This window comes from Copadichromis virginalis, linkage group LG17, assembly GCF_057382275.1.
Source record: "Copadichromis virginalis isolate Kocher_CV1m ecotype Utaka linkage group LG17, C_Virginalis_male_GT1.1, whole genome shotgun sequence".
Classification (NCBI taxonomy): domain Eukaryota; kingdom Metazoa; phylum Chordata; class Actinopteri; order Cichliformes; family Cichlidae; genus Copadichromis; species Copadichromis virginalis.
Window position 1 is genome coordinate 19,471,528 of NC_140634.1, and position 24,840 is coordinate 19,496,367.

Genomic DNA, 24,840 nt, shown 5'->3' on the forward strand with positions numbered 1-24,840 from the left:
CTTTTTGTTCTGTGGGGAAACTTTGTAAAGTCTGCATTCTGTAAAACAATGTCTTCTTCACTTTATTGAATATTAATGCTAAATTCTTTCAAACAGCTCTGAATGAGGCGGATGACTGGAAAAGACTCCGGCTCTCATCTTCACTGAGGCAGCAGCAGGCAGACAGCTGACTGGCCTGCAGCTCTGCACGCGTGTGTGTGTGTGTGTGTGTGTGTGTGTGTGTGTGTGTGTGTGTGTGTGTGTGTGTGTGCGATTTAATATATGTGCTCGTGGTCATGTGAGCGTTTTAGTCTAGTCCATCTGCTGTTGTGTGTCACCCCGAGGCGACGGCATGAGAGAAAGAGCCAGGGACAAAGAGGAAGAAAACGAAAGACCGAAAGAAAAGATGAAAAGATACAGAAGTGGAGGAATGTAGGTTTGTGTGTTTCGGCGCGTGTGCTGGACCTCAGGCGGTGCTGTCTCTCTGTGGATCCCAGATGGAGCCAGAACTCAACAGAGCACATTAGTCCACTTGGCGTGTTCACACACACGTTCAGACACACTCAGATATTCAGTGTAATTCTCCTGACAGTCGGATCACCTGAGCCTCTGCTCACTCTGCTGCGGCAAGATTTCTGCTCCGCTGGAACAGTCAAATAAATTCCTACGGAAGCCCGGAGAGGCCCCTTATCGCTTCTTTAGTTATCTCGACTTCACAATTGAAAAGAACGAGAGGAAAAAATAACTCCCAGGGTGGGACTGGGTTCGGGCTGAAAGTGAAAGAGCTCAAGTATCTCTGGGTTTCATTTGCAAGCAACAAGAAGTAAAGGAAGTGAAGAAATAGAGGAGGGGAACAAATAAAAAAGGTATAGGTGTGTAAATTTTAAACCTCGGCCGGACTAGGATTTTAAAACTTGACTTAATAATAAAATACATCATCTAAAGCCTCTCCTCACTCCTCCAGAGCATTTCTTCACAAATGAAATCTAATCAGATTTCTGCTTCTTTGCCTTTTTGTGGTAGAAGTGATGGACTGTTTGGCAGACAGGCAGGGAAGTCACACTGTACGTCAGTAACTATGAGGCCAGGAGTCAAAGTTTCAACTTTACCCAAGAAACCAGATTTTCATGCTCAACAGGCACAAAAGGTATTATGTGTTCACAAAAACAGTTGCTTCAAGGTCTTTGAACTGTAAAGTAAACACTACATTCAGACAATCCCCGTGACCAGCACTTGGAAACAGTGGGGAGGAAGAACTTCCTTTGAAATGCAAGAGATCTACAGCAGAACTAGGCCGAGGCAGCAGCACTGCTGTGACCGACTGAGTTTCCCTCTGAACCATTCTTTGGGGAACAGTAAGAAGAAGGAGAGACTCATGTAAGTTAAATATGATTTATTTGTAGCCTTTACCTGTGATTGTTTTGGGAAATACTTGATACTTGAAGTTAAAAAGTTAAAAAGATAGATACTTGACTTAGATTGATTACTTTAGTGTGTCATGCTTCTCCTTTTTGGTGATTGGAAGCCCCAATCACACCTGCATCATTATCAGTAATGATGATCAGTACTTAAGGAGGGCTTTCCTTCCATTCATTGCCAGATTGTTCCGCTTGCTTCAGGTTGGGCTCCAAAGTCTAAATGTTCGCAATAATTTCCTGGTTGTGATTCACATTCTCGCCTCCTCTCCTATGAGGCTCTTGGTGGGCTCCACTTAGTTTGCTGGAACCTTGTCTCGTGGATTAACTTCAGTTTTCACTGGGAACTCTGTAAATACCCTTCCAGCGTCACTGAAAGATTGCAACCTGCCTGCTCCTCTTAGTGAAAAATTTCACTTGAGCTGACTTTGCTATTTAACCCTGAGATTGTAAATAAAACCTTTGAACTGTTGTGAGTCTGAATCTGCCGGGGGGTCTTTGGGTATGTTCACACTGCAGGTCTTAATACTCAATTCAGATTTTTTGATCAAATACGATTTTTTGTCTGCTCGTTCACACTACAAATAAAATGTGACAGCAAACGCGCTCTAGTGTGAACGCTCAAAGCGGCCCGCATGCGCAAAAGAAGACGTCATACACAACGCGCTCTGTTTAGACCCAGAGCAAACAATATTGTTTGACAGGTGGCCCTTAATATAAAGACTTCGGACTTCACGTTTCCCAATTTTTGCTTTAAGTTATTTTGTTATTTACATAATAATGTAAATAACCTAATAATGATCCTTATTGCTGTTTTAGAGAGGAGCGGTGCTTCAAAGGATAGTTGCAGATTTCTGTCAGAATCTGCAGATTATACAGTACAAATAAAATGTTCACGTTTCTCCAACGTTGTCTTCCCAACAGTTTCACTGACATCTATGCTGGATGGCCAGGAAGCGTTCGCGATGTCTTATCGGGCGCGTCTCCGGAGCTGATAATTGGCGTCTGTCTTGTGTCAGTGACGTAAAAGACGGATTTAATGCGACATGACCGTTCAAACAGCAGTCGCTTTCTAAAACATCGGATATGTATCGGATTCAGTACCACATACGAAAATGACCCAGATCAGATTTGAAAATATCAGATTTGTGCCGTTCACACTGTCAGACCATGATCGGATATGGGTCGCATAGGGTCAAAAAATCGGATTTGATGCGCTTTCGCCTACAGTGTGAACGTAGCCTTACTCTTGGTATGTAATCATCCAACCCGTTCTCACTCCCAAAGCGTAACATTTTACGCTAGGTGACAAATCGTCACCATATTACGTTTTCGGCTACCCACCACGTTCCTAAATGACGACCTCGGAAAAAGAGGAAATATGAGAACCGTCTGGACTGAACCTACACATGTTCGCTCTTATTCTTCAAATCGCTTAGAAACACGCTATTTAACATCATTAAAGTCCTGGTTAAGGTCAGGAATAAGGTTATGGTCAGGGCTAGGGATAAGGTTAGGTTTAGGGCTGGAATACAGGGCTGGAACGTCTACTCCCGCGGGAGCATCATTGCACTGGATTCCAGCCATAACCCGCCGCGTACCATAAGAACGCCGAAGGTCTCCTTTCGCGTTCCTCAGGAACGCCGCGGGACGTGACAAAACGTCGACATGTTACGCCTCGGGAGTGAGAACGCTCTGAATCATCACATAATGAAAAATTCGTGGAATGAGTATCCACTCACACAGACGCAGGGAGAACATGCAACTCCACATAGCTGAATGTGTCAGGCCAGTGGATTCAAACCCAGGACCTTGTTGATATGAAGCAATGATCTGTGCTGTCCAAAGACATTCATGGTTGGTCAACTGGTGTTTCTAAACTAGTCATAGGTGTAAATTTCAGCATCTATCTGATGACCTGTTTACAGTGTACCACTCCCCTCGTCCTATGACAGCTGAGATAGGCTCCAGCCACATCTCCACCCTGAATTGGACAAGCAGAAGTGGATAGATGGATGGGTGGAATAAAAGGTTTGTGGCTTTTCCATCCTGCTTCTTCTGAAGTTCAGCAGTACAGAACAGAGACTGCACCTGACATCTGCTGAAGCAACATTAGATTTAGGCTTTTGAGATTATAACCTTCACTTGGATCCTTTGAAATATTAAAAAATTCAGAAAGTCACTAATGGATTTCTACTGTGTGTGAAGCGTTTTGCACACTCTGAATCCAGTCAGTGTTTGCAGAGATAACCCATCTGTTGTTATCATGAGAAACAACATCTGATTGGCTAAGCTTCCTAAAACTTGAATTTTGCAGCTGTTGTTGCATCTGTGTGTAACTTCAGCTGGCACTCTGCTTGAGGTCAATGTGGTAACTTAAAATTCAGACATGATGTAGCCCAGAGCTTCGCAAAGTGTGGGGCCCACCCCCTAGGGGTTTTGGGTGGGGCGCAGAGCCATTGCAGGGGGGGGGGGCGTGGTATGAAAAGGGGCAAAAAAACCACGCTTGGACACTGCTAGCGCGGGGCGGCCACACAAACGCAAAGCAGGAGATAAAGCATACCTGAATATGTTTCCAAACCAAGTTCATTCTAAGCCAAAGACTAGAAAATATGGTGAAGCATGTCTTCCCTTTGGCTTCACCTGCACAAGTGCCAAGGTAGGTCTCCCCTGCATAATTGGTTTTCCCTGCGGCGGGAGCAGCGCTGGGCTGTTTAAATCAGGGACAAACAGTATCCCACATTCTTGATTTGTAGTTCACAAACACTTCTTGTAATGACTAACTACTCCTGACATTTTGGAGATGTTAGCTCGTTATACAGTAAAGTTACAGTGGGATCCAAATAATATCAGGCTGATCCTGCCACAATGTGTTCCCCCGGTTCAAATCACGGACTAACAGTATCCCACAGTTGTTTATGTTTTTAAACCCATTTTGCACAGAGAGACATTTTTTTCTTGTCAAACAAAGGGGGCCAAGCAAAAAAAGTTTGGGAACCACTGATGTAGCCAGACGTTTTCCCTGAGCAGGTGTAACTTGGTCCTTGCTTAGAGCTGGAGGCCATATTTGAAGTGAGTTGTATAGCTTCAGTGAAATTATGCACCAGTGAAACCACAGCCAGGTACATTTACTCAAGTCCAGTTTTATGTAGTAAAATCTTTGCACTGGAAGAAGATCTATTTATTTGATAAGTTTACTGTACAGATGATTTTTTTTTTTTAATTACAAGCATGTGAAATATAAAGTATGTCTCATGTTAACGTTGGGATTTGTTGGGAACGTCATCCATTGTTGTTACTTGCCATGTTTGAAAAGTAACAATTAGCAACTTGGCCAAAAAAGTAAACATTTTCGTAATAAATACCACTCTTTTATAAAAGAAAACAAAAACTATGAAAAAGTAAGAAAGATTCCTTATATGGGAACTTTTTCTGTGTCTCAAATTCCATACTTTGGTATTTAAACTTCACATTATTGTGCATAATCTGCACTGTCAATACAGCTCCATGAAGTGCACATTAAGAATTCGGATGGTATATTTATAAAGATAAATAAGAATTCACACCCACATCTCTGACAACTGGTAAATATTTGTGAAATGCAGCAGCTAATGGCCTAAAGTGGAATTCCATACTTCGGGTATCACACTTCTGTCAGTTTGAGCAGGTAAACAGAGTGAAGGGTTATGGGCATGCAAACTAAACAGACACATCTGTGTGCAGTACAGGAGTGTCAGCAGGGTGCACCATAAAAATGATGACCACAAAAAACATTAAAGATAAAAAAACAGAAATAACAACACAAACTTTTTTTTAACAACTATATTATTACTTTAGTCTTCTCCACAGCAGGAACTCAGCTAATCGGCCAACAAAAACACAAATACAAGCAAGAGAAGCACACAGACAAGTTATTCAACATCTTTGACAGTGCCCCCTGGTGACAATACACAGGTAGAACACATAGATGATGGTCTGCTCTAAGTAGGACAAACGCAAATGCAAGTCAATGGACAGTCTTTATAATTCAATAGACGGAAGTTTACAAACATTAGCATCCAAACTTAGAGAGGATTTTAAAAATTGGAAAGATGACAATCAATCCTAGAACTCAGATATATTTTGTAACGTAGCTCCAAGGAACTAACCATGGCCATTATACTGCAAAACTATATAATATTGACAAATGCAGCTGTGAGTGGACTGAAGCATCTTCTATAAGAATTGCCAGCTGGATGAATGTAAGGGTGTCAAGACTCTGTGACCTTTCTGAAGTAGCTATGCTTGAATTGTATTGGTTTTACACAGCTGGATTAAAATCTGTGCTAATGTCACCAATAATGTTACTTCTTTAGTTTCATTTGCCAGTCATTTGGCTCACCACACTTTGCAAAATACTTGGATCACCATTTTTTTTATCCTTTAAATGTACAGTTGTTTCTCCAATGATCACGTTTTCTACACCTACTTTAAAGCACAAACAGGAAACATAATTTTAGTAGTGTCTGATTTGTGCATAAAACTATGCTACCAACAGTGGACTGTATTAAAGTGATGCCATAGATTTTTGTGGAAACTTCCAGGAAATGCAAGGATGATTCCTGATATTTATCAGTGACTAAAACCATGGTCCAATCTAACCACAACCCAACAGCTCTGAGTTCCATGATGTCCATATACATTATATCCAGAATTTATCCAGCTAGTAAAGACACTGTTTGGGTTAATTATCATCCAACAGATACATTCTGTACTTTTTTAGCTGTAGATGTTGGAATATGTGAAGCAGAAGAAGAGCTGGACAGACAGACTGACATCTTAACGCTTGTCTCTAACAGGACAACTAGCCAAAATTATTCCTGCTATTACTCTGTTTTTATGGCCTGTCATCAGTCTGTGCAGAGCAGTTTTCCCTCTGTCCCTTTAAATTTGTATCTCAGCTCATCATTTCTCTCTCGCTCTCTCAGGGGAGCTTGATGCCCTGCATGACAACAGATGGAGCCCTGAGGCTTTGGGACCATGCACACACACACACACACACAGAAAGACAGAAAGATGGCAACAGTAGGACGGGGTTAGAGGCAAACTGTGGTAAAAACTGATGTCATCATCAGTATGAATGGACACATACTCCATGATTACGTGCTTATATGTAGATGAACAGGGGAACGCCCACAAAACTCATTTTTAATGGAAGACTGCATTCAGTCGCTGCTGACACACATGCATTATGTCCCTCTCTCTCTCTCTCTCTCTCTCTCTCACACACACAGACACACACACACACACACACACAGACACACACACACACACACACACACACACACACCCACACACACACACATTTACTTTCATTCACATACAGGAAATATCTGACTCAATTTAAAACAGAAAGTCAAATCAAAGAGGAATTCACACAGAGGCTTTGCTCTCTTTGCACTCGTGTATTTACCACAGCTGACACTTGAGTTTGGATCTAATATGAGTTTTCAAAACTTCAAAACAGTGAACTGGGAGGACATCTGGGGATTTCTGGACTACTGTTTGGCACAGTAACACAACAGCCCTCGGGTGACTCTTCATCCGTATGAGAGTCTGACTGTTGTTCAGGATCACAGTGACAACACGCTAACCGGCTGAAACATATTTTCTCTATCAACTTCTATCCTGCACAACTAGGCATGATGGAAAATGTGGGTTTACTGTGGACTTAAGATAAGTTTTTAAAAATTCACAGTGTCTCAAACACAGATATGAGAGAACACTTCAGAAAAGAATCACTCTCGGGTCGGCTAAAATTCCAGTGTGAACATTGCTTAAATCTGAATCCCACCCATAATGCTCCTGGCTGGTACGGCAATCATAGTCAAGCCTCGCAAATGTTCCTCTAGGTGTACAAATCACTGTTTCAGAAATACTAGTCCTTATTAAAATTCATCAGCTAGACAAGTACGCACATAGGATACAGTCTCCATTGCATGATGTGTACTAATGGGAGTACTCAAATTAAGACACACTGTATGACTTTATCCGCACCGGATAATTTTTTCTGTACATGGTATTCCATCAGACAATTACTTAACTTCCAAGTTAAATTACAATTTTGCTTACAAGATCTCTGGTGCATCTTTTACTGTCATCATGCTGCAGTCACTGCTAGCCCAGGGGTCTCATGCTCCACCTATAAACTGCATCTTCCTTGGTTCTGACAGGGGAGCCTTTGTTTCACATCACTCCATATTTATCTTTCCCTTCATTAAATGTCCTCACTCTATTGTTGAATCCCTGTGAAAGCCATATGCTTTCAATATACATATATAATATACCCATGCAAGTGCCTTGAGGTGGACTGCAGTATCTGGAATTAACTTAATGCACATGCTACAATGCACATGATGCAGACTTATCTGCCTGTTTTGTTTTACATGCTACTCTTCATTACTCCTCATTACCTTCTACAGTTAGTTTCAATTACATCGTTACTGTCGTATGAAAACCTCGTTTCTGTTACATTATATAAAAGATAAGACAGATTCGGGAGGCCAATAAAACCCGTTCCTCACAACCTGACATCAAAGAGGTTCAAGCTTTTAACCTGACACTTTTGTGCAGCCAGGTCTGGACCACAGGATGTGACATCACCTTTAACTCAGCATGGGGCAGCTCGTTAATGCTGCTAATATCACTGTAAAGGTCAGGGAGGGTGGAATTAAATGTCAGGCCTAATCTGAGGCGATGAAAACAAACAGGAAGCTTTGACTGAAAGTGAATTTCTAATGTGATGGATGAATGTAGACAGCAAGAAAGTGTCTGACATATACAATATGGAGCCTCAGTGATCACATTAGCTTGTTTGGGTGAAGAGAGGAAAAAAGAAATGTACCGCTGTAACACAACTAATTGATTCTAGCAGGTCAGAAGAATAAAACACAAACAATTATAAAGACACGAGAAGAAAAGAAGAAGGAGGATGAGATGAAATTTGACTGTTCTGAGAGGATTCATTAATCTGGGCAGGAAGAAGCATAGCAAATAGCACAGCTACATAGCAAATATGGCTGCACATATATACTGCTGCAGAAAGGCTGAAGGTTTTATAGGAGGAAAGCCCAGGACGCACAGACGAAAAAGGCTCATACTGCTATAAAGTTTCAACTGACTGATTCAGTCAGCTCATGTTTCTGGTAAAGCAGAGGAAAAATACTGACTAGCATTAAAATGCCAAGCAAAAATATTCAAATGTGTTGACATGACACTTGAAACACTTTAAAGTGGCATGCTTTGATTAAAAACAAGCTTCCAAGTCAATTATGCAAAGCATGACAGCTGTCCTCACTCTAAAAAAGAGAACTTTATTTTGGTATAAGCTTAGAATTACTTTGACTTTAGGAGTTAGTTTTTTGGATTTGTTTTTATAATGACTGGTGAGTGAAAGCACAGTACAGTGGTGAGCACTCACACATTTGGTTGTTTGCTGTATACCACACCACACCTTATGTGGGTATAGGCCTTCAACAAGTGCCACTGTCTAACCTTTATATTAGTTACTTCCTGTTTTACTTTGGTACTCATTTCTCCCTTATACTTTTTATTCAGTTTTACAGTGTGAGTGTAAAGGGTGCAGACAGGAAGACACAGACAGGATGTTGAAAAGAAGGTCAGTCAGTAACATAACAGCAAAGGAAAATCAAGCACAACATGAACCATGAATCAAACCATATTGTCAAAATAAAGATCAAAGCTTCATGTTATCCTTTAACTGAACATTTTATTTATCAAAGCACGCTGAAACATGAATCCATCTTGAAGGAAAAGCCCTCAGGAGACAGTTTGATAGTATGTTTAGTCAGATAATATCACTACAGACTAGTGATGGTGGACATATCTATATCATCTTTGCACTTAAAGTAAACTTTCTTTGCAATTTAGTGGATTTTGATTGGACTTTTTTTAATTCACACAGACATAAAGTCTTAATTTTAATATGACGGTGGACCGTTTATAGCAGCAGGGTTTGACAGCCCTCAGGCAGGTGTGTCTGAGGGTTGGAAACACAGGTAACTGAAGTGACACCATCATATCTGAGACAGCTGTGTCAGAAAGGGTATCAAGAGAAAGAAGTCAATTTCATAGCCAGACGTTTGTCTGACCAAGTGACAATATATAAAAATGAATGTACAGTTAATTCTAGGAAGCACACATATATTTAATTCCAAGTGTTTATAATTAAATTATTATGTTATCATTTATTATTTTTACCAAGACTATAGAACAATGCAGAGGCATTTGTGAGCACTACAGTGTTTCTTGGCAGTGATTAATACAATATGGTCTCTGTTACCCTTCACTCGACACATCTTTTTGGAATTAAAAAAAAAACTGAATTATGACAGAAAATCTCAAATGCAGCACAGCACCACTGGCTCCCACTACATTCTTATGAAAAAGTTAAAAATATTTTAAAGACAAACCCTGGCTCTCATTTGGAGCTCGCTTCACTTAATCCATAATGTCTGAGTAAAATTTAAATCAGATTTAGAGCAATTTCCTTCTGAATGCAAATTGCAGAATTCTGCTGTGCCCACAGATAAGACATCTTATACACCACTGGAAAGCCTCCAGACCTTTTCTGAATTCTGGGCTGTATACTGAAGAGTTCTTTTATGCAAAACACACTGGACTGGAGGTCACATATTTGGCTGCCATCTCGCTGTGTGTCTCTGCTTCAATCTACCACTATCTGCATCTGGAACAAACTCATGGTTATTCAGTTTGCACTTGAGATGCAACACTTCATTTGCAACCCATGGACAATCTTTGGAGCAACATCCCTTTTCAAAACTTGCACATAATACCAAAACCTAAAATTTTCTGGACATTTCTAGCTACTAGTTCTTCTTTTCATTACTTTTGATCATTTTGTTTAATTTTACAATAAAAAACAACAACAACAACAACAACAACAACAACAACAACAACAACAACAAACAGACAAAGTGGCAGTGAGGAATCTAAAATTCAAATATATAGATTTCTTTGATTTATTGCGCATCTGAGCTGACTCTTCATCTCCTCTCAGCATTTGAAAAATGGCTTGACAACACTTTAATTTTCATCTTTTAATAACATGAGCTATCATACATATGTTTTCAGCTTTTGCCACCACCTCCACGTTTATAGTTCTTCAACTAAAGGTTCAATTTGAATTCCATTAAGTTCCTCTTATCCAGCAATTATGACCACACTAGGTGTTAAAGTGGGCTGGAACGACCTGGAATGATGTTCCAACACCTTCAATTAATGCACAATTAAATCTGATAGGCAGATTAATGCATAATACTGCCAAGCCAGTTAATTTTTCATGTGTTGAAGCCTGGCATTACCTCCAGTTGATGGCATGGTAAGAGGTGCACTAAATCATTTTAAAAGGCAAGGACAGCCCAACAAGTATTGTTTTGTAGTTTTGGATATTTTTTTCTATTTGATCTAAACATAATGTGTTGCTTTATATTTAGCAAACATCTCAAAAGCTGAGGTATACTAATTTTGTGTGACTAAAATTTTGATGAATAGGCAGGTTTAGTAGTGTTCATTGCAGACTAAACTGGTTGGTTTACAGTATTGTGGTAAGGACTGCAGTAATGCACTATGCTGGACTGGTGCAGAGCAGGCTGTGATGTTCATGGTCAGTGTTAAGCTACATTAAAGGGTAGCAGACATCAAGTGGGGGTATTTTATCTTAACCCTTTAAGACCTACCATAGAACCAAGTCCGCCAGAGCTTATATTATATTTTTACATGCTGTGGAGCCATTTTTGGGAGCATTTCAAGTTGCTATACATCAATACAACAATTATAGCCCAGATTTTAATAATATGTATTCATTAAGTGCATAGTAATTACATAAATTGCAAAAAAGTGCAATAAACTACAAAAAAATTGAAAATCGTTTTTGATTTTTTAACATATATTTGTAGTTAGAGAAATTTAAGAGGCTTATCCCTCAAAACTGTAAATACAAAAAAGTTGCACAAAATAGTTTCCCACCACAGGAAATTTATTTTGAGTGTCTTCATAGTTTTATTTTTGAAATACACCAATTTTTATACACTGCAGGAAAAACGAAAATAAATATTATACTGCAAATTTGCAAAAAAGCAGCATATGCATCAAAATAAACTATTTCCAACAGTGCAATATGAGTCCTAAGCATCCCAGAAACGACACAGAAAGTCATAAAGTCAAAGATAACTTTTAAAAAGAGCAGTATAGGCCCTGAGGCCCTGATCGCAAAAAAGACTACATTTCCGCGAAAATGACGTCACTTCCGGTTTCGGCCAGGTAATGGCGGAAATGCAAAAGTTCGCGCTGACGTCTATTCCAACGTAGGAAGTGTTTTGAACAGCTGATCGGACCAGCAAAGCGTGTTTCTGGAATATTATGTTTTTGTTCCTGAAAGCGCTTTTTATGCAGTTTTTGCAAAGCTTTATGTGGAAGGAAACCGTGACCTAGGACAAGCTGATGGCACAATATGTAAGTACAACTCCTCCGGTTTCATATGCAAAAAAATTTTTTGCGCTAGCTTACGTGGTTGCAGTGCTACCGGGATTTAAAAATAGTTACGCATAACAGAGCGTTCCCGCTCCGATCGGCTCTAAAGGGTTAATTTCAGGAGCGGGACCACACCCACATCCATGCCCCATCTGCTCTTCAGTCTATATATGCCCCTTCACCAATACCTGCTTTTCATACCCCCCTCCCCCATCTTCTTTTCTTTTACATGTAAAAGTACATGGGGATCTGCCTGGCCCGGGAACTGCTGCCAGTCCCATCCGAGGCCTTCCCCAAACCGCAGCATCAGTCCACAGTCCATCACCCATTGTACAGCTCAACTGAGGGTGTGGTCCCAGCTAGCGAATTTATCTTTAAACTGATGATGCAATTTGATTTACTCACAGAACACACAGACCTCTAAAAAGTTTTACACACAGGATGCATTAAGTTTTTGTCACTATTTTGTGCATTAAAAATGCAGCTGTTTACACTGACCTGTAGTTCGTGCTCTAGTACTGAATATACAATGATATAGAAATAGTTAATTAATACTTCATTACCTCTGATACACAGCTAGAGACTGCTCTGGATTAATCGGCTCTCTGAAATGATCTGTTTGCCTCCTCAGATGTGGTCCCAACTGCCAATACAGCTTCAAATCTGGGCTCAAACCATGAAATACTCCGTCCTGCTGTCTTCTCTTTGTGAAACCAGAATCTCAGTTTTTCAGTCTCGGGTTGCAAAAACGTGACGTGTGTGTATATACATTAAAAAAATCCTGAACTTTGTGTTGTTTTTTTTCTCCTAACACTTCCAGTGTGTAAAAGTCTTTATACTAAGTTTATGCTGTATAGAAATCCTGATAGCTTCTGTAATGTCTGGTTATATCTTTTTATATTCGACTAGCTAACAAACACATGGCAACTAATCAGAGCTACTCTCAATGTTAGGATGCCACTTCAACCCCTGAGTAATTTATACAGAAAAACTACAAAACGTTGACTTTTAAGTGACTCAAAAAAACTACAACAAGAAGACTGTTACCACTTCACCTTCTTCCAACTTTAGCTTTATCTTCAGTTCCATTATGTGCTGATTTCATTGAAGTCATTAAGTCATCTTACCACCTCATTCAAAACTTCTTTCAAACTTGTTTCAACTTCAGGTTCAGCTTCAGTTACATTATTCCACTCATTTAGCTGTTAGCAATCTAAACACGGAGGACAAAACAGTGTTAATCAATTCAAAAAAAATAATAAAAATAATTGTCATGCAAGCTGATAGAAGTCCTTTCACTGCCACTTACAGCTTGCATTTTAAACACTGTAGTTTAGTTTCATGTCTGAGCTGCAGTGCACCAAGGTCAGCTGTCACTGCCATACAAATCCATTCAGAAGCTTCAAAGAATTAACTACAGGGCATTTAAACTATTTTATGTCTGTAGTGAGGCAATCACATTTTTTACACTTTTACTGTAATTCAACCAGTTATATAACAGAGTCTAAAAATATAAAGGATGAAGGGACAAAGTTGGCATTGAACTTCAGTACTTTGAAATCTTACTCTGATGCGTGTAAAGACAAACCCTTTTCTCCTTTAATAAAAATACCCTCTGACTGTGCTTAATGTCTACAACTGCCATGAACTGGCTGAGGTTCAATTCCCAGACCTATTCTCTTTGTAGCCCCCAACACACAAAAGGAAAAGGAGGACAGTGTGCTTTCTTTGCCCCATATGAGTAAAAATTGATGAGCCTAACAGTAATTGTACAAAGGACAAAGAGTTGGCTGACTTCCCTAAAATGAGACACCCAGGAAGTGGAAGCTGTTTTTCCTTTCCTAATTTGGATCGGCAGAGGGATGGTAAGTACACAGTGTGGTTTTTATTTAATGAAAGCTGACAGGAAATCAGACTTCAGGAGAACAAAGTATTTCGTCCCAACTTTACTTCATCTCCACACAGTCAGAGAGCTGCGGTGCACACTGAGCAGATCCTGGCAAGACAATGAAGGAGACGAGCCCACATAACGTCAGAGGAAGGACAGCACGTCAGCAGCCTTACCTAGTTTAGGCAGAGAGTACTGGACTTTGAAGTAGTCCTGATAAAATCCGAGGAGCCTCTTCGTAATGTGGAGGGCGTAGTCCCCTGCTCCGCTCAAAATGGCATCTGGCCGAGCATAGAGACGGATCTGAAGACAAATACAGAGGAAGAAATGGAATTAAGCTGATTTTAATTGAGATGGATCTAAAAACAGATACAGAGAAAGGAAATTGGAATTAGTGTATGCTCAGCTCTACAGAGAACAAAATGAAATTAAGCCACTTTTTTTCAAATCTATACAGAAAAGGAAATTAAATTTGACAGATACAAACAGGAGAACGCTGCGTGTATATTAAACTCTTCAGGGGAAATAATACAATCAGAGAGAGTTTAAGTTTATATCTGCAGAAAGGAAAAATTATATTTGAGAGATGTTTTCTTCAAAATTTGCGAAAAAACAAATGGAATCAGGTCCGTGTTAGGTGGGTCACATCTACAGACAAAATAAGTGAATCAGGTCGACTTCATATTCTGCTGTCCAGACAGAACAATGGAGTCTGGTTGATTTGGTTCAAATATAAAACAAGAAAAAAATTGATTTACAGCTGTGAGCAAGAATATCGACTGTAGATGGAAGCAAAAAAAAATACAAGAATGTTAAATGTTCTGCTTCAGGTGGATTCCAGTATTTCACATAGTCTAATGATCAGTGTGGGCTCATTATTGGACAGGGGTTGGACCAGCTGCATCATTTATTTATAAAGGACAGTTCACCCTAAATCAAATTTACATATTTTTCTATGGACATGTAGCAATATTTATTCATTCAGACTGTTTACTCAAGCCCCCCGCATTTCTTTATATTTTGTGTCCAGGGAGCCAGACATTTTGCAACTTTTAAAGTGCTCCTGAGTAAGAGTTCTGCAGGCTTTTTGGTCTTTTTTTTCCGACATTTTTATAGGAAAGCAGGCATTAAAAAAGGAATGAACCAGTGTTGTGTCTGCACTTAACAGAAAATTGATTAAAGATTGAATTTTAAGTTGCATATGTAGTTTGTTATTAATAGCCTGTCACATAAACAAAAACATAAAAAAATATCCCCATTTCTTAAGCTGAATTGATGACAAATGCCAAAGATTACACAGTTTGAGTGGAGTAAAATAGTAATTTTATACCAGCAAAGTAATCCTCACTGGGAAGCCTGAATGGGCTATTAGCCAAAAAATCCCTATCCTTCGGTGCAAAATAGGGAAAACTGGACAAGTGGAGAACAAAAGTAACAACCCCCTTTGCTAGGAAAAATTCAGCAAAGACCTGACATGGGACCCCAGAGTGGCATCTGGACTTGAACCATGGCCACACTGGAACTGAACTTAAGATGAAGGTCAGCAGGTCTTAGCTGGTGGTCAAAACTAATAGAATTATAAATGCAGTGGTCAGGCTGCTGACCTCTGAACCACTGCAGGATGACATGCTGACAAAGTGTGTGTGAGAGACACTCCAACTCATCACTGTTGCTGGGATTAAAATGATCATCTGCTCTTTCGAAAGTGAATCTATTGTTTGGTGAAGATGGCAATTTGTACTTGAGAAGAGGTTCTTTTTTTGTGCCTCACAGCTCCTGACAAGCTGTGGGTAAAAGCAAAATCACAGCTCTTTCCCTGTAGAGCTGTGACAGCAGCTTCACTTCTGTCTTTTTTTTACCCCCTTTAACATTGCACACCTTCACCAAAACACAGTGTAACATATTGACTGACTTCTAATGAAATCCATTTTAATTCATGCAGTATGGACTCGAACACTTGTATGCTCATCTGTACACAAATCCAAAGTGGGCCATGGGGCATTACGAGATCTAGGTTGAAGTGCTGAGTTTCTCAGTGCTTTGGCTTCACTCATTTAAGTATTACTTGCCCTTATACATCAATCAGCATAACATTATGACCAACTGGCTATTATTGTTGGTCTCCCGTTTGCTGCCAAAACAGCTCTGACCAATTGAGGCATGGACTCCACTAGATTGCTGAAGATGTGCAGTGGTATCTGCACCAATATGTTAGCAACAGATCCTTTAAGACCTATGAGTTGCAAGATGGGGCCTCCATAAATCAGACGTGTTGGTCCAGCTCATCCCAAATGCTAGACTGGACTGAGACGAAGTTGGAGTTGGAGGCTCATGATTGTGCTCCTCGAACCATTGCTGAACCATTTTTGCTTTGTGGCAGGGCGCATTATCCCTGTTCTATCAAAGGGTGTACATGGTCTTCAACAGTGCTTAGGTAGGTAGTACATGTTAAAGTAACATCCACATGGATGGCACAACTCAAGTTTTCATAGCAGAAGACTGCCCAAAGAATCACATTGCCTCCGCCAGCTTGCCTTCTCTTCTGATGCTGTTGTGTCAGAACAAGCATTACATTTTTCAACAGTTTGAGCTACAGCAGGTCATCTGTTGGGTCAAACCACACAGGCCAGTCTTCACTCCCCCACATGCATCAGTGAGCCTTGGCTACTATGACTCTGTTGCTGGTTCACCACTGTTCCTTCCTTGGACTGCTTGGCAGATGCTGACAAGAGCTGCACACTTGCTCAAATCCTTACATTTGCCTACATTTACTGCATTTAACACTTCTTCTAACATAAAATGCTTATTTGCTCTCTAATATATCCCACCCAGGAACATGATGAAGAGAGGATCTGTGTTAACCTGCCAGTGGTCATTGAAATGTTATATCTGTTTAAATTCAAGTTTAATGTCAAAGTTAATGCCAGCAGTTTGACATGATCCTAAATTTTAAGGTTAACTATAGATAAAAAGTCTGGCTTTATCCTGAAGAAAAAATATATTTGAATCCAAATTTTACTGCAATTGATTCAAAAGTTCTTGATTACTTTTAAACTACAACTATATCCAAGCCACAACTGTGAACCTTGTGGTGGTGCCACCAGAAAAGTTGGTGTGCAATCCTCCCATCAGTACAGTATCTTAAATGTTTAGCTTTTTAAAAAGACTAGGCTAAATGTCATAATCAAATCATCTGACAGACCATCCTACAGGCTACAAGCCTCCGTGAAGCCAACCAGAAGAAGGACAGGGGTTTCAAATAATGCTGCATTGTGGTTTTTAGTATTTCAGCCACCATCAAACAGAAGTTCAGGTGCACTGAAGTTCAGTGTAATTATTTACACACATTACCAATCACACTGACCAACACATTAGGAGTCTGTGTCCGACTGTGAAGGAAAAATAAAAACAGATTTTGCTCTTTTTTTAATCTGACTTTGATGCCAACTTAGTGTTTGTTAGTGTGCTGTCAGTCTGCTGCCCTCTTGTGATTCTGAAGCTCAGTCAAAAATGTTTCACTTCAATGACTCCCAATGGACTCTTTAAACTAAAGTGATTCTTTCAAGCTCACAGACAGACAGACAGACATCTGCTCCATCTGAGTCAATTTTCATTAAAAAAAAAAAAGCAATTTGGCAGGTCTGCAAAAGAAAATTAGCTTCTGCTGCCGCTTTATTCAGTAGGCATCCAGTGTTTGAGGTCAGCTGGTCTAATCTCCTGATGCAGCTTTCATACGGAAACAGCCAAGCTCTGTTTGCAGCAGCCACCATTACTTTATTACACAAAACACTGAATTATGAGGCTCAGTCTCATCGGTGGTGAGTCTAAAGTCTGTTTTTGTCTGTGACAGGTGCAGGTGGAGAAATCTCTGTGTGCAAGAGAAAAGGCTGAAAATGTGTGGTCCCTTGGGCGACACTGCATTAAAAACAGAGATGATTCTGTCATGGAAATCGATGCATGGGTTCAGGAGCACTTCCAGAAATCACTGTCTGTCAACACAACTCATCGTCCCATGCACTGACGCAGGTAAAAGCTCCATCATGCAAAGAAGATTCTGTCTCTTTAAGGTTCCTTTCCCTCCGAATGAACCCTCTGATCGAATTGAACCGTCTAGGCAATAAAATACATGGCCGTTTAATTTAATTTTTTCAATCATTCTTTGCTTAAAACTCCTTAAACTCTACATGTTCATTTCTGACTCACAGACCATTCTTGACAAAGTTAGCAACAAGCATGTAGGGCATATTCAAACAGCCTACAGCCCACAAAGCCAACAAAGCCACGCAGTGCCCTTTTTCTCATATTCAAAACCAAACAGAGATCTGAAGCAGACGGCACTTTCCACTGCAGGAAATGAACCTTTGTTCTGCTTTTGGTGTACTATACTAATTTCCAATTTGATAAATGCAACATCAAATTGCACTGTGTTTGAAAGAAAGAGGACAAAGTCAGGACTGGGCTTCAAACCAACCAACAACCAACTTTATGACTTCCACAGAGATAAAGCTACTTCTCTGCCAGCAGACTTCAGATCAGTTATGTTTGTCGAGTTCTGCAGTTACCTTGTGAACTTTACTGATGGTATCACGTCTTGGTATCACTTGGTATCACTGAATAATCACATTCTCTACAAATACTTGATGGATTTGTTGATCGAGAATTAACAACTACTGTAACTTATGGATTAACCTTCAGCACAGACTGTAATGTTGACATGGGACTTCAGTACCTTCAACTCATCTCTTACGGTCTGCGATTACAAAGAAGCATGGTGGTAAGATATTTTAGCCTTTTTATTTATGTAACTTAGATATATAAGTTATATGAATAACTTTGATCGTGGCTCAAAGAGTTGGCAGTTCGTCTTGCAACCGGAAGGTTGCCGGTTCGAGCCCCGGCTCGGACATTCTCGGTCGCTGTGTCCTTGGGCAAGACACTTCACCTACCACCTACTGGTGTTGGCCAGAGGGGCCAATGGCGTGATATGGCAGCCTCACTTCAGTCAGTCTGCCCATCTGCAGCTGTGGCTACAACTGTAGCTTGCCTCCACCAGTGTGTGAATGTGAGAGTGAATGAATAGTGGAATTGTACAGTGCTTTGAGGGCCCCAAAAAGCGCTATATAAAATGCAATCCATTAATATTATTATTTTCTTGATTTCCATCCTCATGTCAAAAACACATGGAAAGACTTCAAATAATTATAAAATGTTAATTTTTGAGAGAAAAAAAACATCCATAGATCGACAGTTCTACAAAAAAAGAAGCCACACTCATAAAATCCATATGTCATTGTAGATAATCCTCACGTCTCCATAATGAGACTGTGATGATGCCTTCGGGAGAGTGCTATAAATCTCCAGCTTGTAAAGCAAAGAGAGAAAAGCTGGGCGTCACTCCTAAGAGAAACAAACTGTTAAATAATGTCTTTAAGATGGTGGGAGGTGCTCTGACCTCAGACAGTTCAAGTAAGTAAAATGTTATTCTTCTTAACGTGTAAAGCTTTATGAGCTGATGAAGCCACAGAGGGAGCACGGTGGGTAGAGTTTAATGTGTTTCATGGAGCTTAGCGGTGAAACACTGACACAATCACACGTCTGTGGTGTTGCTGTTTCTGGTTTTAGGATTTTTCAGGTGGACAGATGTGATAATTTGATCATAACATGTGTGGAATTAATTAGTTTTGAGTTAAAAGTGGTGACAAGTAACATTTCTGTGGCCTGAATACTAAACTGTATTAACTACATTAACTCACTTGGATCTTTTGCTTAGAGGCGTTTTATTTCTCAAAGTTTTCTGACTTCGACCATAAGAAGCTGACTGAAACTGCAGAAACCTGCCAGAGACACGAAAAGATTGAAACGTGCCCTTAAAACAAGCTGCCAGCTCTCCTCTCTGTGTTTTTGTGATGGATGGAGCAGTTAATCAGACTGATCCTCCAGACTAATTATACACAAACAATGTCAGCTGACAGATAGGGGTTACCATAGCGACAGGCAGCAGTGATCTCACTGATCAATACACGTGAATCAGCGTGTGTGAATGAAAATAAAGGACAAATTAAATGCGTGTGTGTGTGTGTGTGTGTGTGTGCTGAATGGTTTCACTGTCAGGGAGAAACTAGCTCACTGTCAGATGAAGGACAATAGAGACTGGCTATCAAATACAGCACACACACACACACAGCAGCAGAAGTAGCGGCAGGTAGATGTACACACAAGTTAAAATACACGTGTTATTTTCCCCATGAAGACACACAAACTCACTATGATGTAATACTGCTGTATCACTGCTGGCTTATCACTCACACACACACACACACACACACACACACACACACACACACACACACACACACACACACACACACACACACTGTCCCAGTACCTCTGCTGTCTCTCCTCTCTGAGCTTCACTTCCACTCTAATAAATTCTGCTTTCAGAAAGCTGTGAAAACACGTTGAAACCTGTTCAGTGGTAACGCTGCAGATCTGCTGCTACGTGGTGTCACAGTGTTTGTGTCGCACACGAGCTGCTGTAGACCTGCACAAATACCAACAAAGGCCGGTAAAAAAAAAGTACTAAGCTGCCTTCTACTGAAACTACAAGAAAATTTTCCAGGCAAAGTCATACACACAGCTGCAAATATTTTTTCACATTTTCGGTTGTCGCGTTGGCCTAAAATTAATAATCAACATCTACTTGATGAACATTAGTTCATTCCGAGCAGGAACATCCAAGATTCAAAAATGAAGCCAATGCAGATGTGCCATAAACTGCAGTTCCTCCAATTGCCACTGGAGGCTGCTCCAAAAGTGAGTCAGGTGGCTACTTTAGATTTAGAGAATGAGGATAGTTGTAACACTCTCACTTCCTCACACTGCCAAACTGTGTGAGGAAAATCAAGTGGGCTGATCAATCCAAATATCGACAACATCGACACCAATGCTGGTATTGGTACTGAACTGATACCAGGACAATAGGACCGATAATTTGTTTCTATCCTCCTAGTTCAGCTTGTAGCCCACTGAAAATATTTTGATCAATACTGATGGATTCAGAACTATGTTACCGTTATTTTTCATAGAGTAGTGCCTTAGGTAAAATGTAAGACATATTATCTTAGCTAATTTCAAACGACCATGCTGCTGCAGCTATGCAAATTATAGCTGACGGGGTGCAGATGGTTGTAACACCTTTTAAAAAGTGCTGAAACTATCCCCATGATGGCAGCTAAATACATTTTCCCTGTCCTACTCTCTTTTTTTCCAGTGTGCCGAGGCAGTGGGTGAGAAAAACATTACCACTGTGAGGGCTAAATAAACCAAATGATACTGAGCTTCTTTTAGCCTCGTGCAGCTGAGGTGATTAAAAAAGACAGAGGTGAGGAAGACACTGACGTGTTGGTCAGGGCACAATAATAATAATAATTAAAATGTACATTTTGTGGAAGGAGATTAAATTCCCTGTGATTGACATGCGTTTATTAATTCAGGGATGTTGTTGAACAGGTTAAAGAGACTGCTACTTGTGGAGGATATCTTAAAATTCTAGCTCAGAAATATTTTGTTATATATTAGTTGTAAATGCTGAAACAACAACATCCTTGGTCTCACCAGGTTCATCAGCACAGCTGGAGCCATTTGCTGCCATCAGTGTTTCACTTCTCTTAACCAAACTGAACTCATGTCCATGTTTATGGTGTTTGAACCTTTTGGAAGATTTTAATGAAATTATCTTATTGCAGTTAATTGTACTCACAGTCTCTCTAAAAAGTCTGTTCCCATAGTGCTAAGTGAACATCGAGTATTTAATTTGCATGTTATTTAGCACAAATTAGCAGATATGTGCGTCTGTGTGATCTGCTTAGAATTTATGAATGCAGCTTGCTAAACAACTGTTAACTAAACATGCCACTTTCCCATGTAAAAATGCTGACTCCGGTGCCAATACATCACAGTGACGATATCCATGCTCAGTTTTATTAGCCAAATAGGTGGTTTGTGTGGGCCACCACATCATGGACATGAAGTCTGGACCAATCTATTGGATTACATCAAATGAAATTGTACTAATATACGTTGGGGTTTTTCCCGGTGGACGAGAGGGTTTGTTCCCTGCACCTTAGGGTCGGGGAACGGGTCCTGACTGTCATCTGCGCTTATGCGCCAAGTGGCAGTGCAGAGTACCCAGCCTTCTTAAAGTCCCTGGGGGGGGTGCTGGAGGGTGCTCCACCTGGAGACTCTGTTGTCCTGCTGGGAGACTTCAATGCTCACGTGGGTAACGACAGCGAGACCTGGAGGGGCGTGATTGGGAGGAACGGCCTCCCTGATCTGAACCCGAGCGGTGCTCTGTTATTGGACTTCTGTGCTAACCACAGTTTGGCCATAACGAACACCCTGTTCGAACATAGGAGTGTCCATAAGTGCACGTGGCACCAGGACGCTCTAGGCCGTAGGTCGATGATCGATTTTGTAATTGTATCAGCAGACCTGCGACCATATGTTCTGGACACTCGGGTAAAGAGAGGGGCTGAGCTGTCAACTGATCACCACCTGGTGGTGAGTTGGATCAGGTGGCGGGGGAGGACGCTGGACAGACCTGGTGCACCTAAACGCGTAGTGAGGGTGTGCTGGGAACGTCTAGCAGAGGCCCCAGTCCGCGAGATATTCAACGCACACCTCCGGCAGAGCTTCAACAGCATTCCGAGGGAGACTGGGGACATTGAGTTCGAATGGACCATGTTCAGTGTCTCCATTGCCGAAGCTGCTGCATTGAGCTGCGGCCGCAAGGTGGTTGGTGCCTGCCGTGGTGGTAATCCCCAAACCAAATGGTGGACACCAGAGGTGAAGGGAGCCACCAGGCTGAAGAAGGAGTCCTATCGGGCTTGGTTAGCCTGTGGGACTCCGGAGGCAGCCGACAGGTATCGACAGGCCAAGCGGAATGCGGCTCGGGCAGTGGTTGAAGCAAAAACTCGGGTGTGGGAGGAGTTCGGAGAGGCCATGGAAAAAGACTTTCGGACTGCCTCGAAGAGATTCTGGCAAACCGTCAGACGTCTCAGGAGGGGAAAGCGGTGCTCTACCTGCACTGTGTATAGTGCTGGCGGAGCGCTGCTGACGTCGACTGAGAAAATTGTCAGGCGGTGGAAGGAATACTTCGAGGACCTCCTTAATCCCACTGACACGTCTTCCGAGGAGGAAGCAGAGTCTGGGGATGAGGGGAATGACCCGCCAATTTCCGGGGGCGAGGTCACTGAGGCAGTTAAACAACTCCTTGGTGGCAGAGCCCCTGGTGTTGATGAGGTCCGCCCCGAGTTCCTGAAGGCTCTGGACGTTGTAGGGCTGTCCTGGTTGACACGCCTCTGCAATGTTGCGTGGAGATCAGGGGCAGTACCTGTGGACTGGCAGACCGGGGTGGTGGTCCCCATCTTTAAGAAAGGGGACCGGAGGGTGTGTTCCAACTACAGGGGGACCACACTCCTCAGCCTCCCTGGGAAAGTCTATGCCAGGGTGCTGGAAAGGAGAGTTCGTCCGTTAGTCGTTAGTTTTGTGGACTTGGAGAAGGCATTCGACCGTGTCCCTCGGGGTGTCCTGTGGGAGGTGTTGCGGGAATATGGGGTGTCTGGCCCATTGCTACGGGCCATTCGATCCCTATACAACCGTTGCAAGAGCTTGGTTCGCATTGCCGGCAATAAGTCGGACTCGTTCCCGGTGGGTGATGGGCTCCGCCAGGGCTGCCCTTTGTCTCCGGTTCTGTTCATAATTTTTTATGGACAGGATTTCTAGGCGCAGCCAAGTGGCGGAGGGCTTTCGCTTTCGTGGCCTCAGAATCTCATCTCTGATTTTTGCAGATGATGTGGTTCTGTTGGCTTCATCGGGTGAGGGCCTCCAGCTCGCACTGGAACGGTTCGCAGCCGAGTGTGAAGCAGCGGGAATGAGGACCAGCACCTCCAAATCTGAGGCCATGGTTCTCAGCCGGAAAAGGGTGGAGTGCCCACTCCGGGTCGGGGATGAGTTCCTGCCCCAAGTGGAGGAGTTCAAGTATCTCGGGGTCTTGTTCGCGAGTGATGGGAGAAGGGAGCCGGAGCTCGACAGACGGATTGGGGCTGCAGCTGCAGTAATGCGGACGCTGCACCGGTCCGTCGTGGTGAAGAGGGAGCTGAGTGTAAAAGCGAAGCTCTCAATTTACCGGTCGATCTACGTCCCTACCCTCACCTATGGCCACGAGCTGTGGGTAGTGACCGAAAGAACGAGATCGCGGATACAAGCGGCAGAAATGAGCTTCCTCCGAAGGGTGGCTGGCCTCTCCCTTATAGATAGGGTGAGACATTCGGCCATCCGGGAGGGGCTCAGAGTAGAGCAGCTGTTGCTCCACATCGAAAGGAGCCAGCTGAGGTGGTTCGGGCATCTGACAAGGATGCCCCCTGGGCGCCCCCTGGGTGAGGTGTTCCAGGCATGTCCCACCGGGAGGAGGCCCCGGGGCAGACCCAGGACACGCTGGAGAGATTATATCTCTCGGCTGGCCTGGGAACGCCTTGGTGTTCCTCCGGACAAGCTGGAGGAGGTGGCTGGGGAGAGGGAGGTCTGGGCCTCTTTGCTTAGGCTGCTGCCCCCGCGACCCGGCCCCGGACAAAGCGGATGAAGATGGATGGATGGATGGAAATTGTACTAAGTTATCTCTGGAAGACTGTCATAATCCGTCTCTGATAGGGGAGGTAACATAAACGAGACCCACATGAGGGAGATCAGTTTAGAAAAAGGTTTATTACAAGAGAACTCAGGACTTACAAGAAAACCTATAGCGCAGATTACCACAAACCAAACAACCAACACAAAACAACTAGCTCAAGTAAGGCTTAACCAGTAGAAAATAAAACTGTCCTCATGGGCTGTAACGCAGCTAAACGCCACTCAAGCCAAATCTCACCACTTAAACAGAATTTCACAAGCAAAGCTCAGAGAAGGAAGCCTACAGGGCAGTCTGCATACTCATTTCAAAGCAGCAGCCCC

At 42.0% G+C, this 24,840-nt stretch overlaps 1 protein-coding gene across 1 annotated transcript in view; it reads right to left on the bottom strand.

The window, feature by feature from the left end:
• LOC146689318 (thyrotropin-releasing hormone-degrading ectoenzyme-like) overlaps positions 1-24,840 on the bottom strand; it is a 277,193-nt gene that overhangs the window by 154,850 nt on the left and 97,503 nt on the right. The window contains exon 4 of the mRNA XM_085437338.1: positions 14,010-14,136. Coding sequence (XP_085293464.1) covers positions 14,010-14,136 — 127 coding nt within the window. The remainder of the gene's footprint in view (positions 1-14,009; positions 14,137-24,840) is intronic.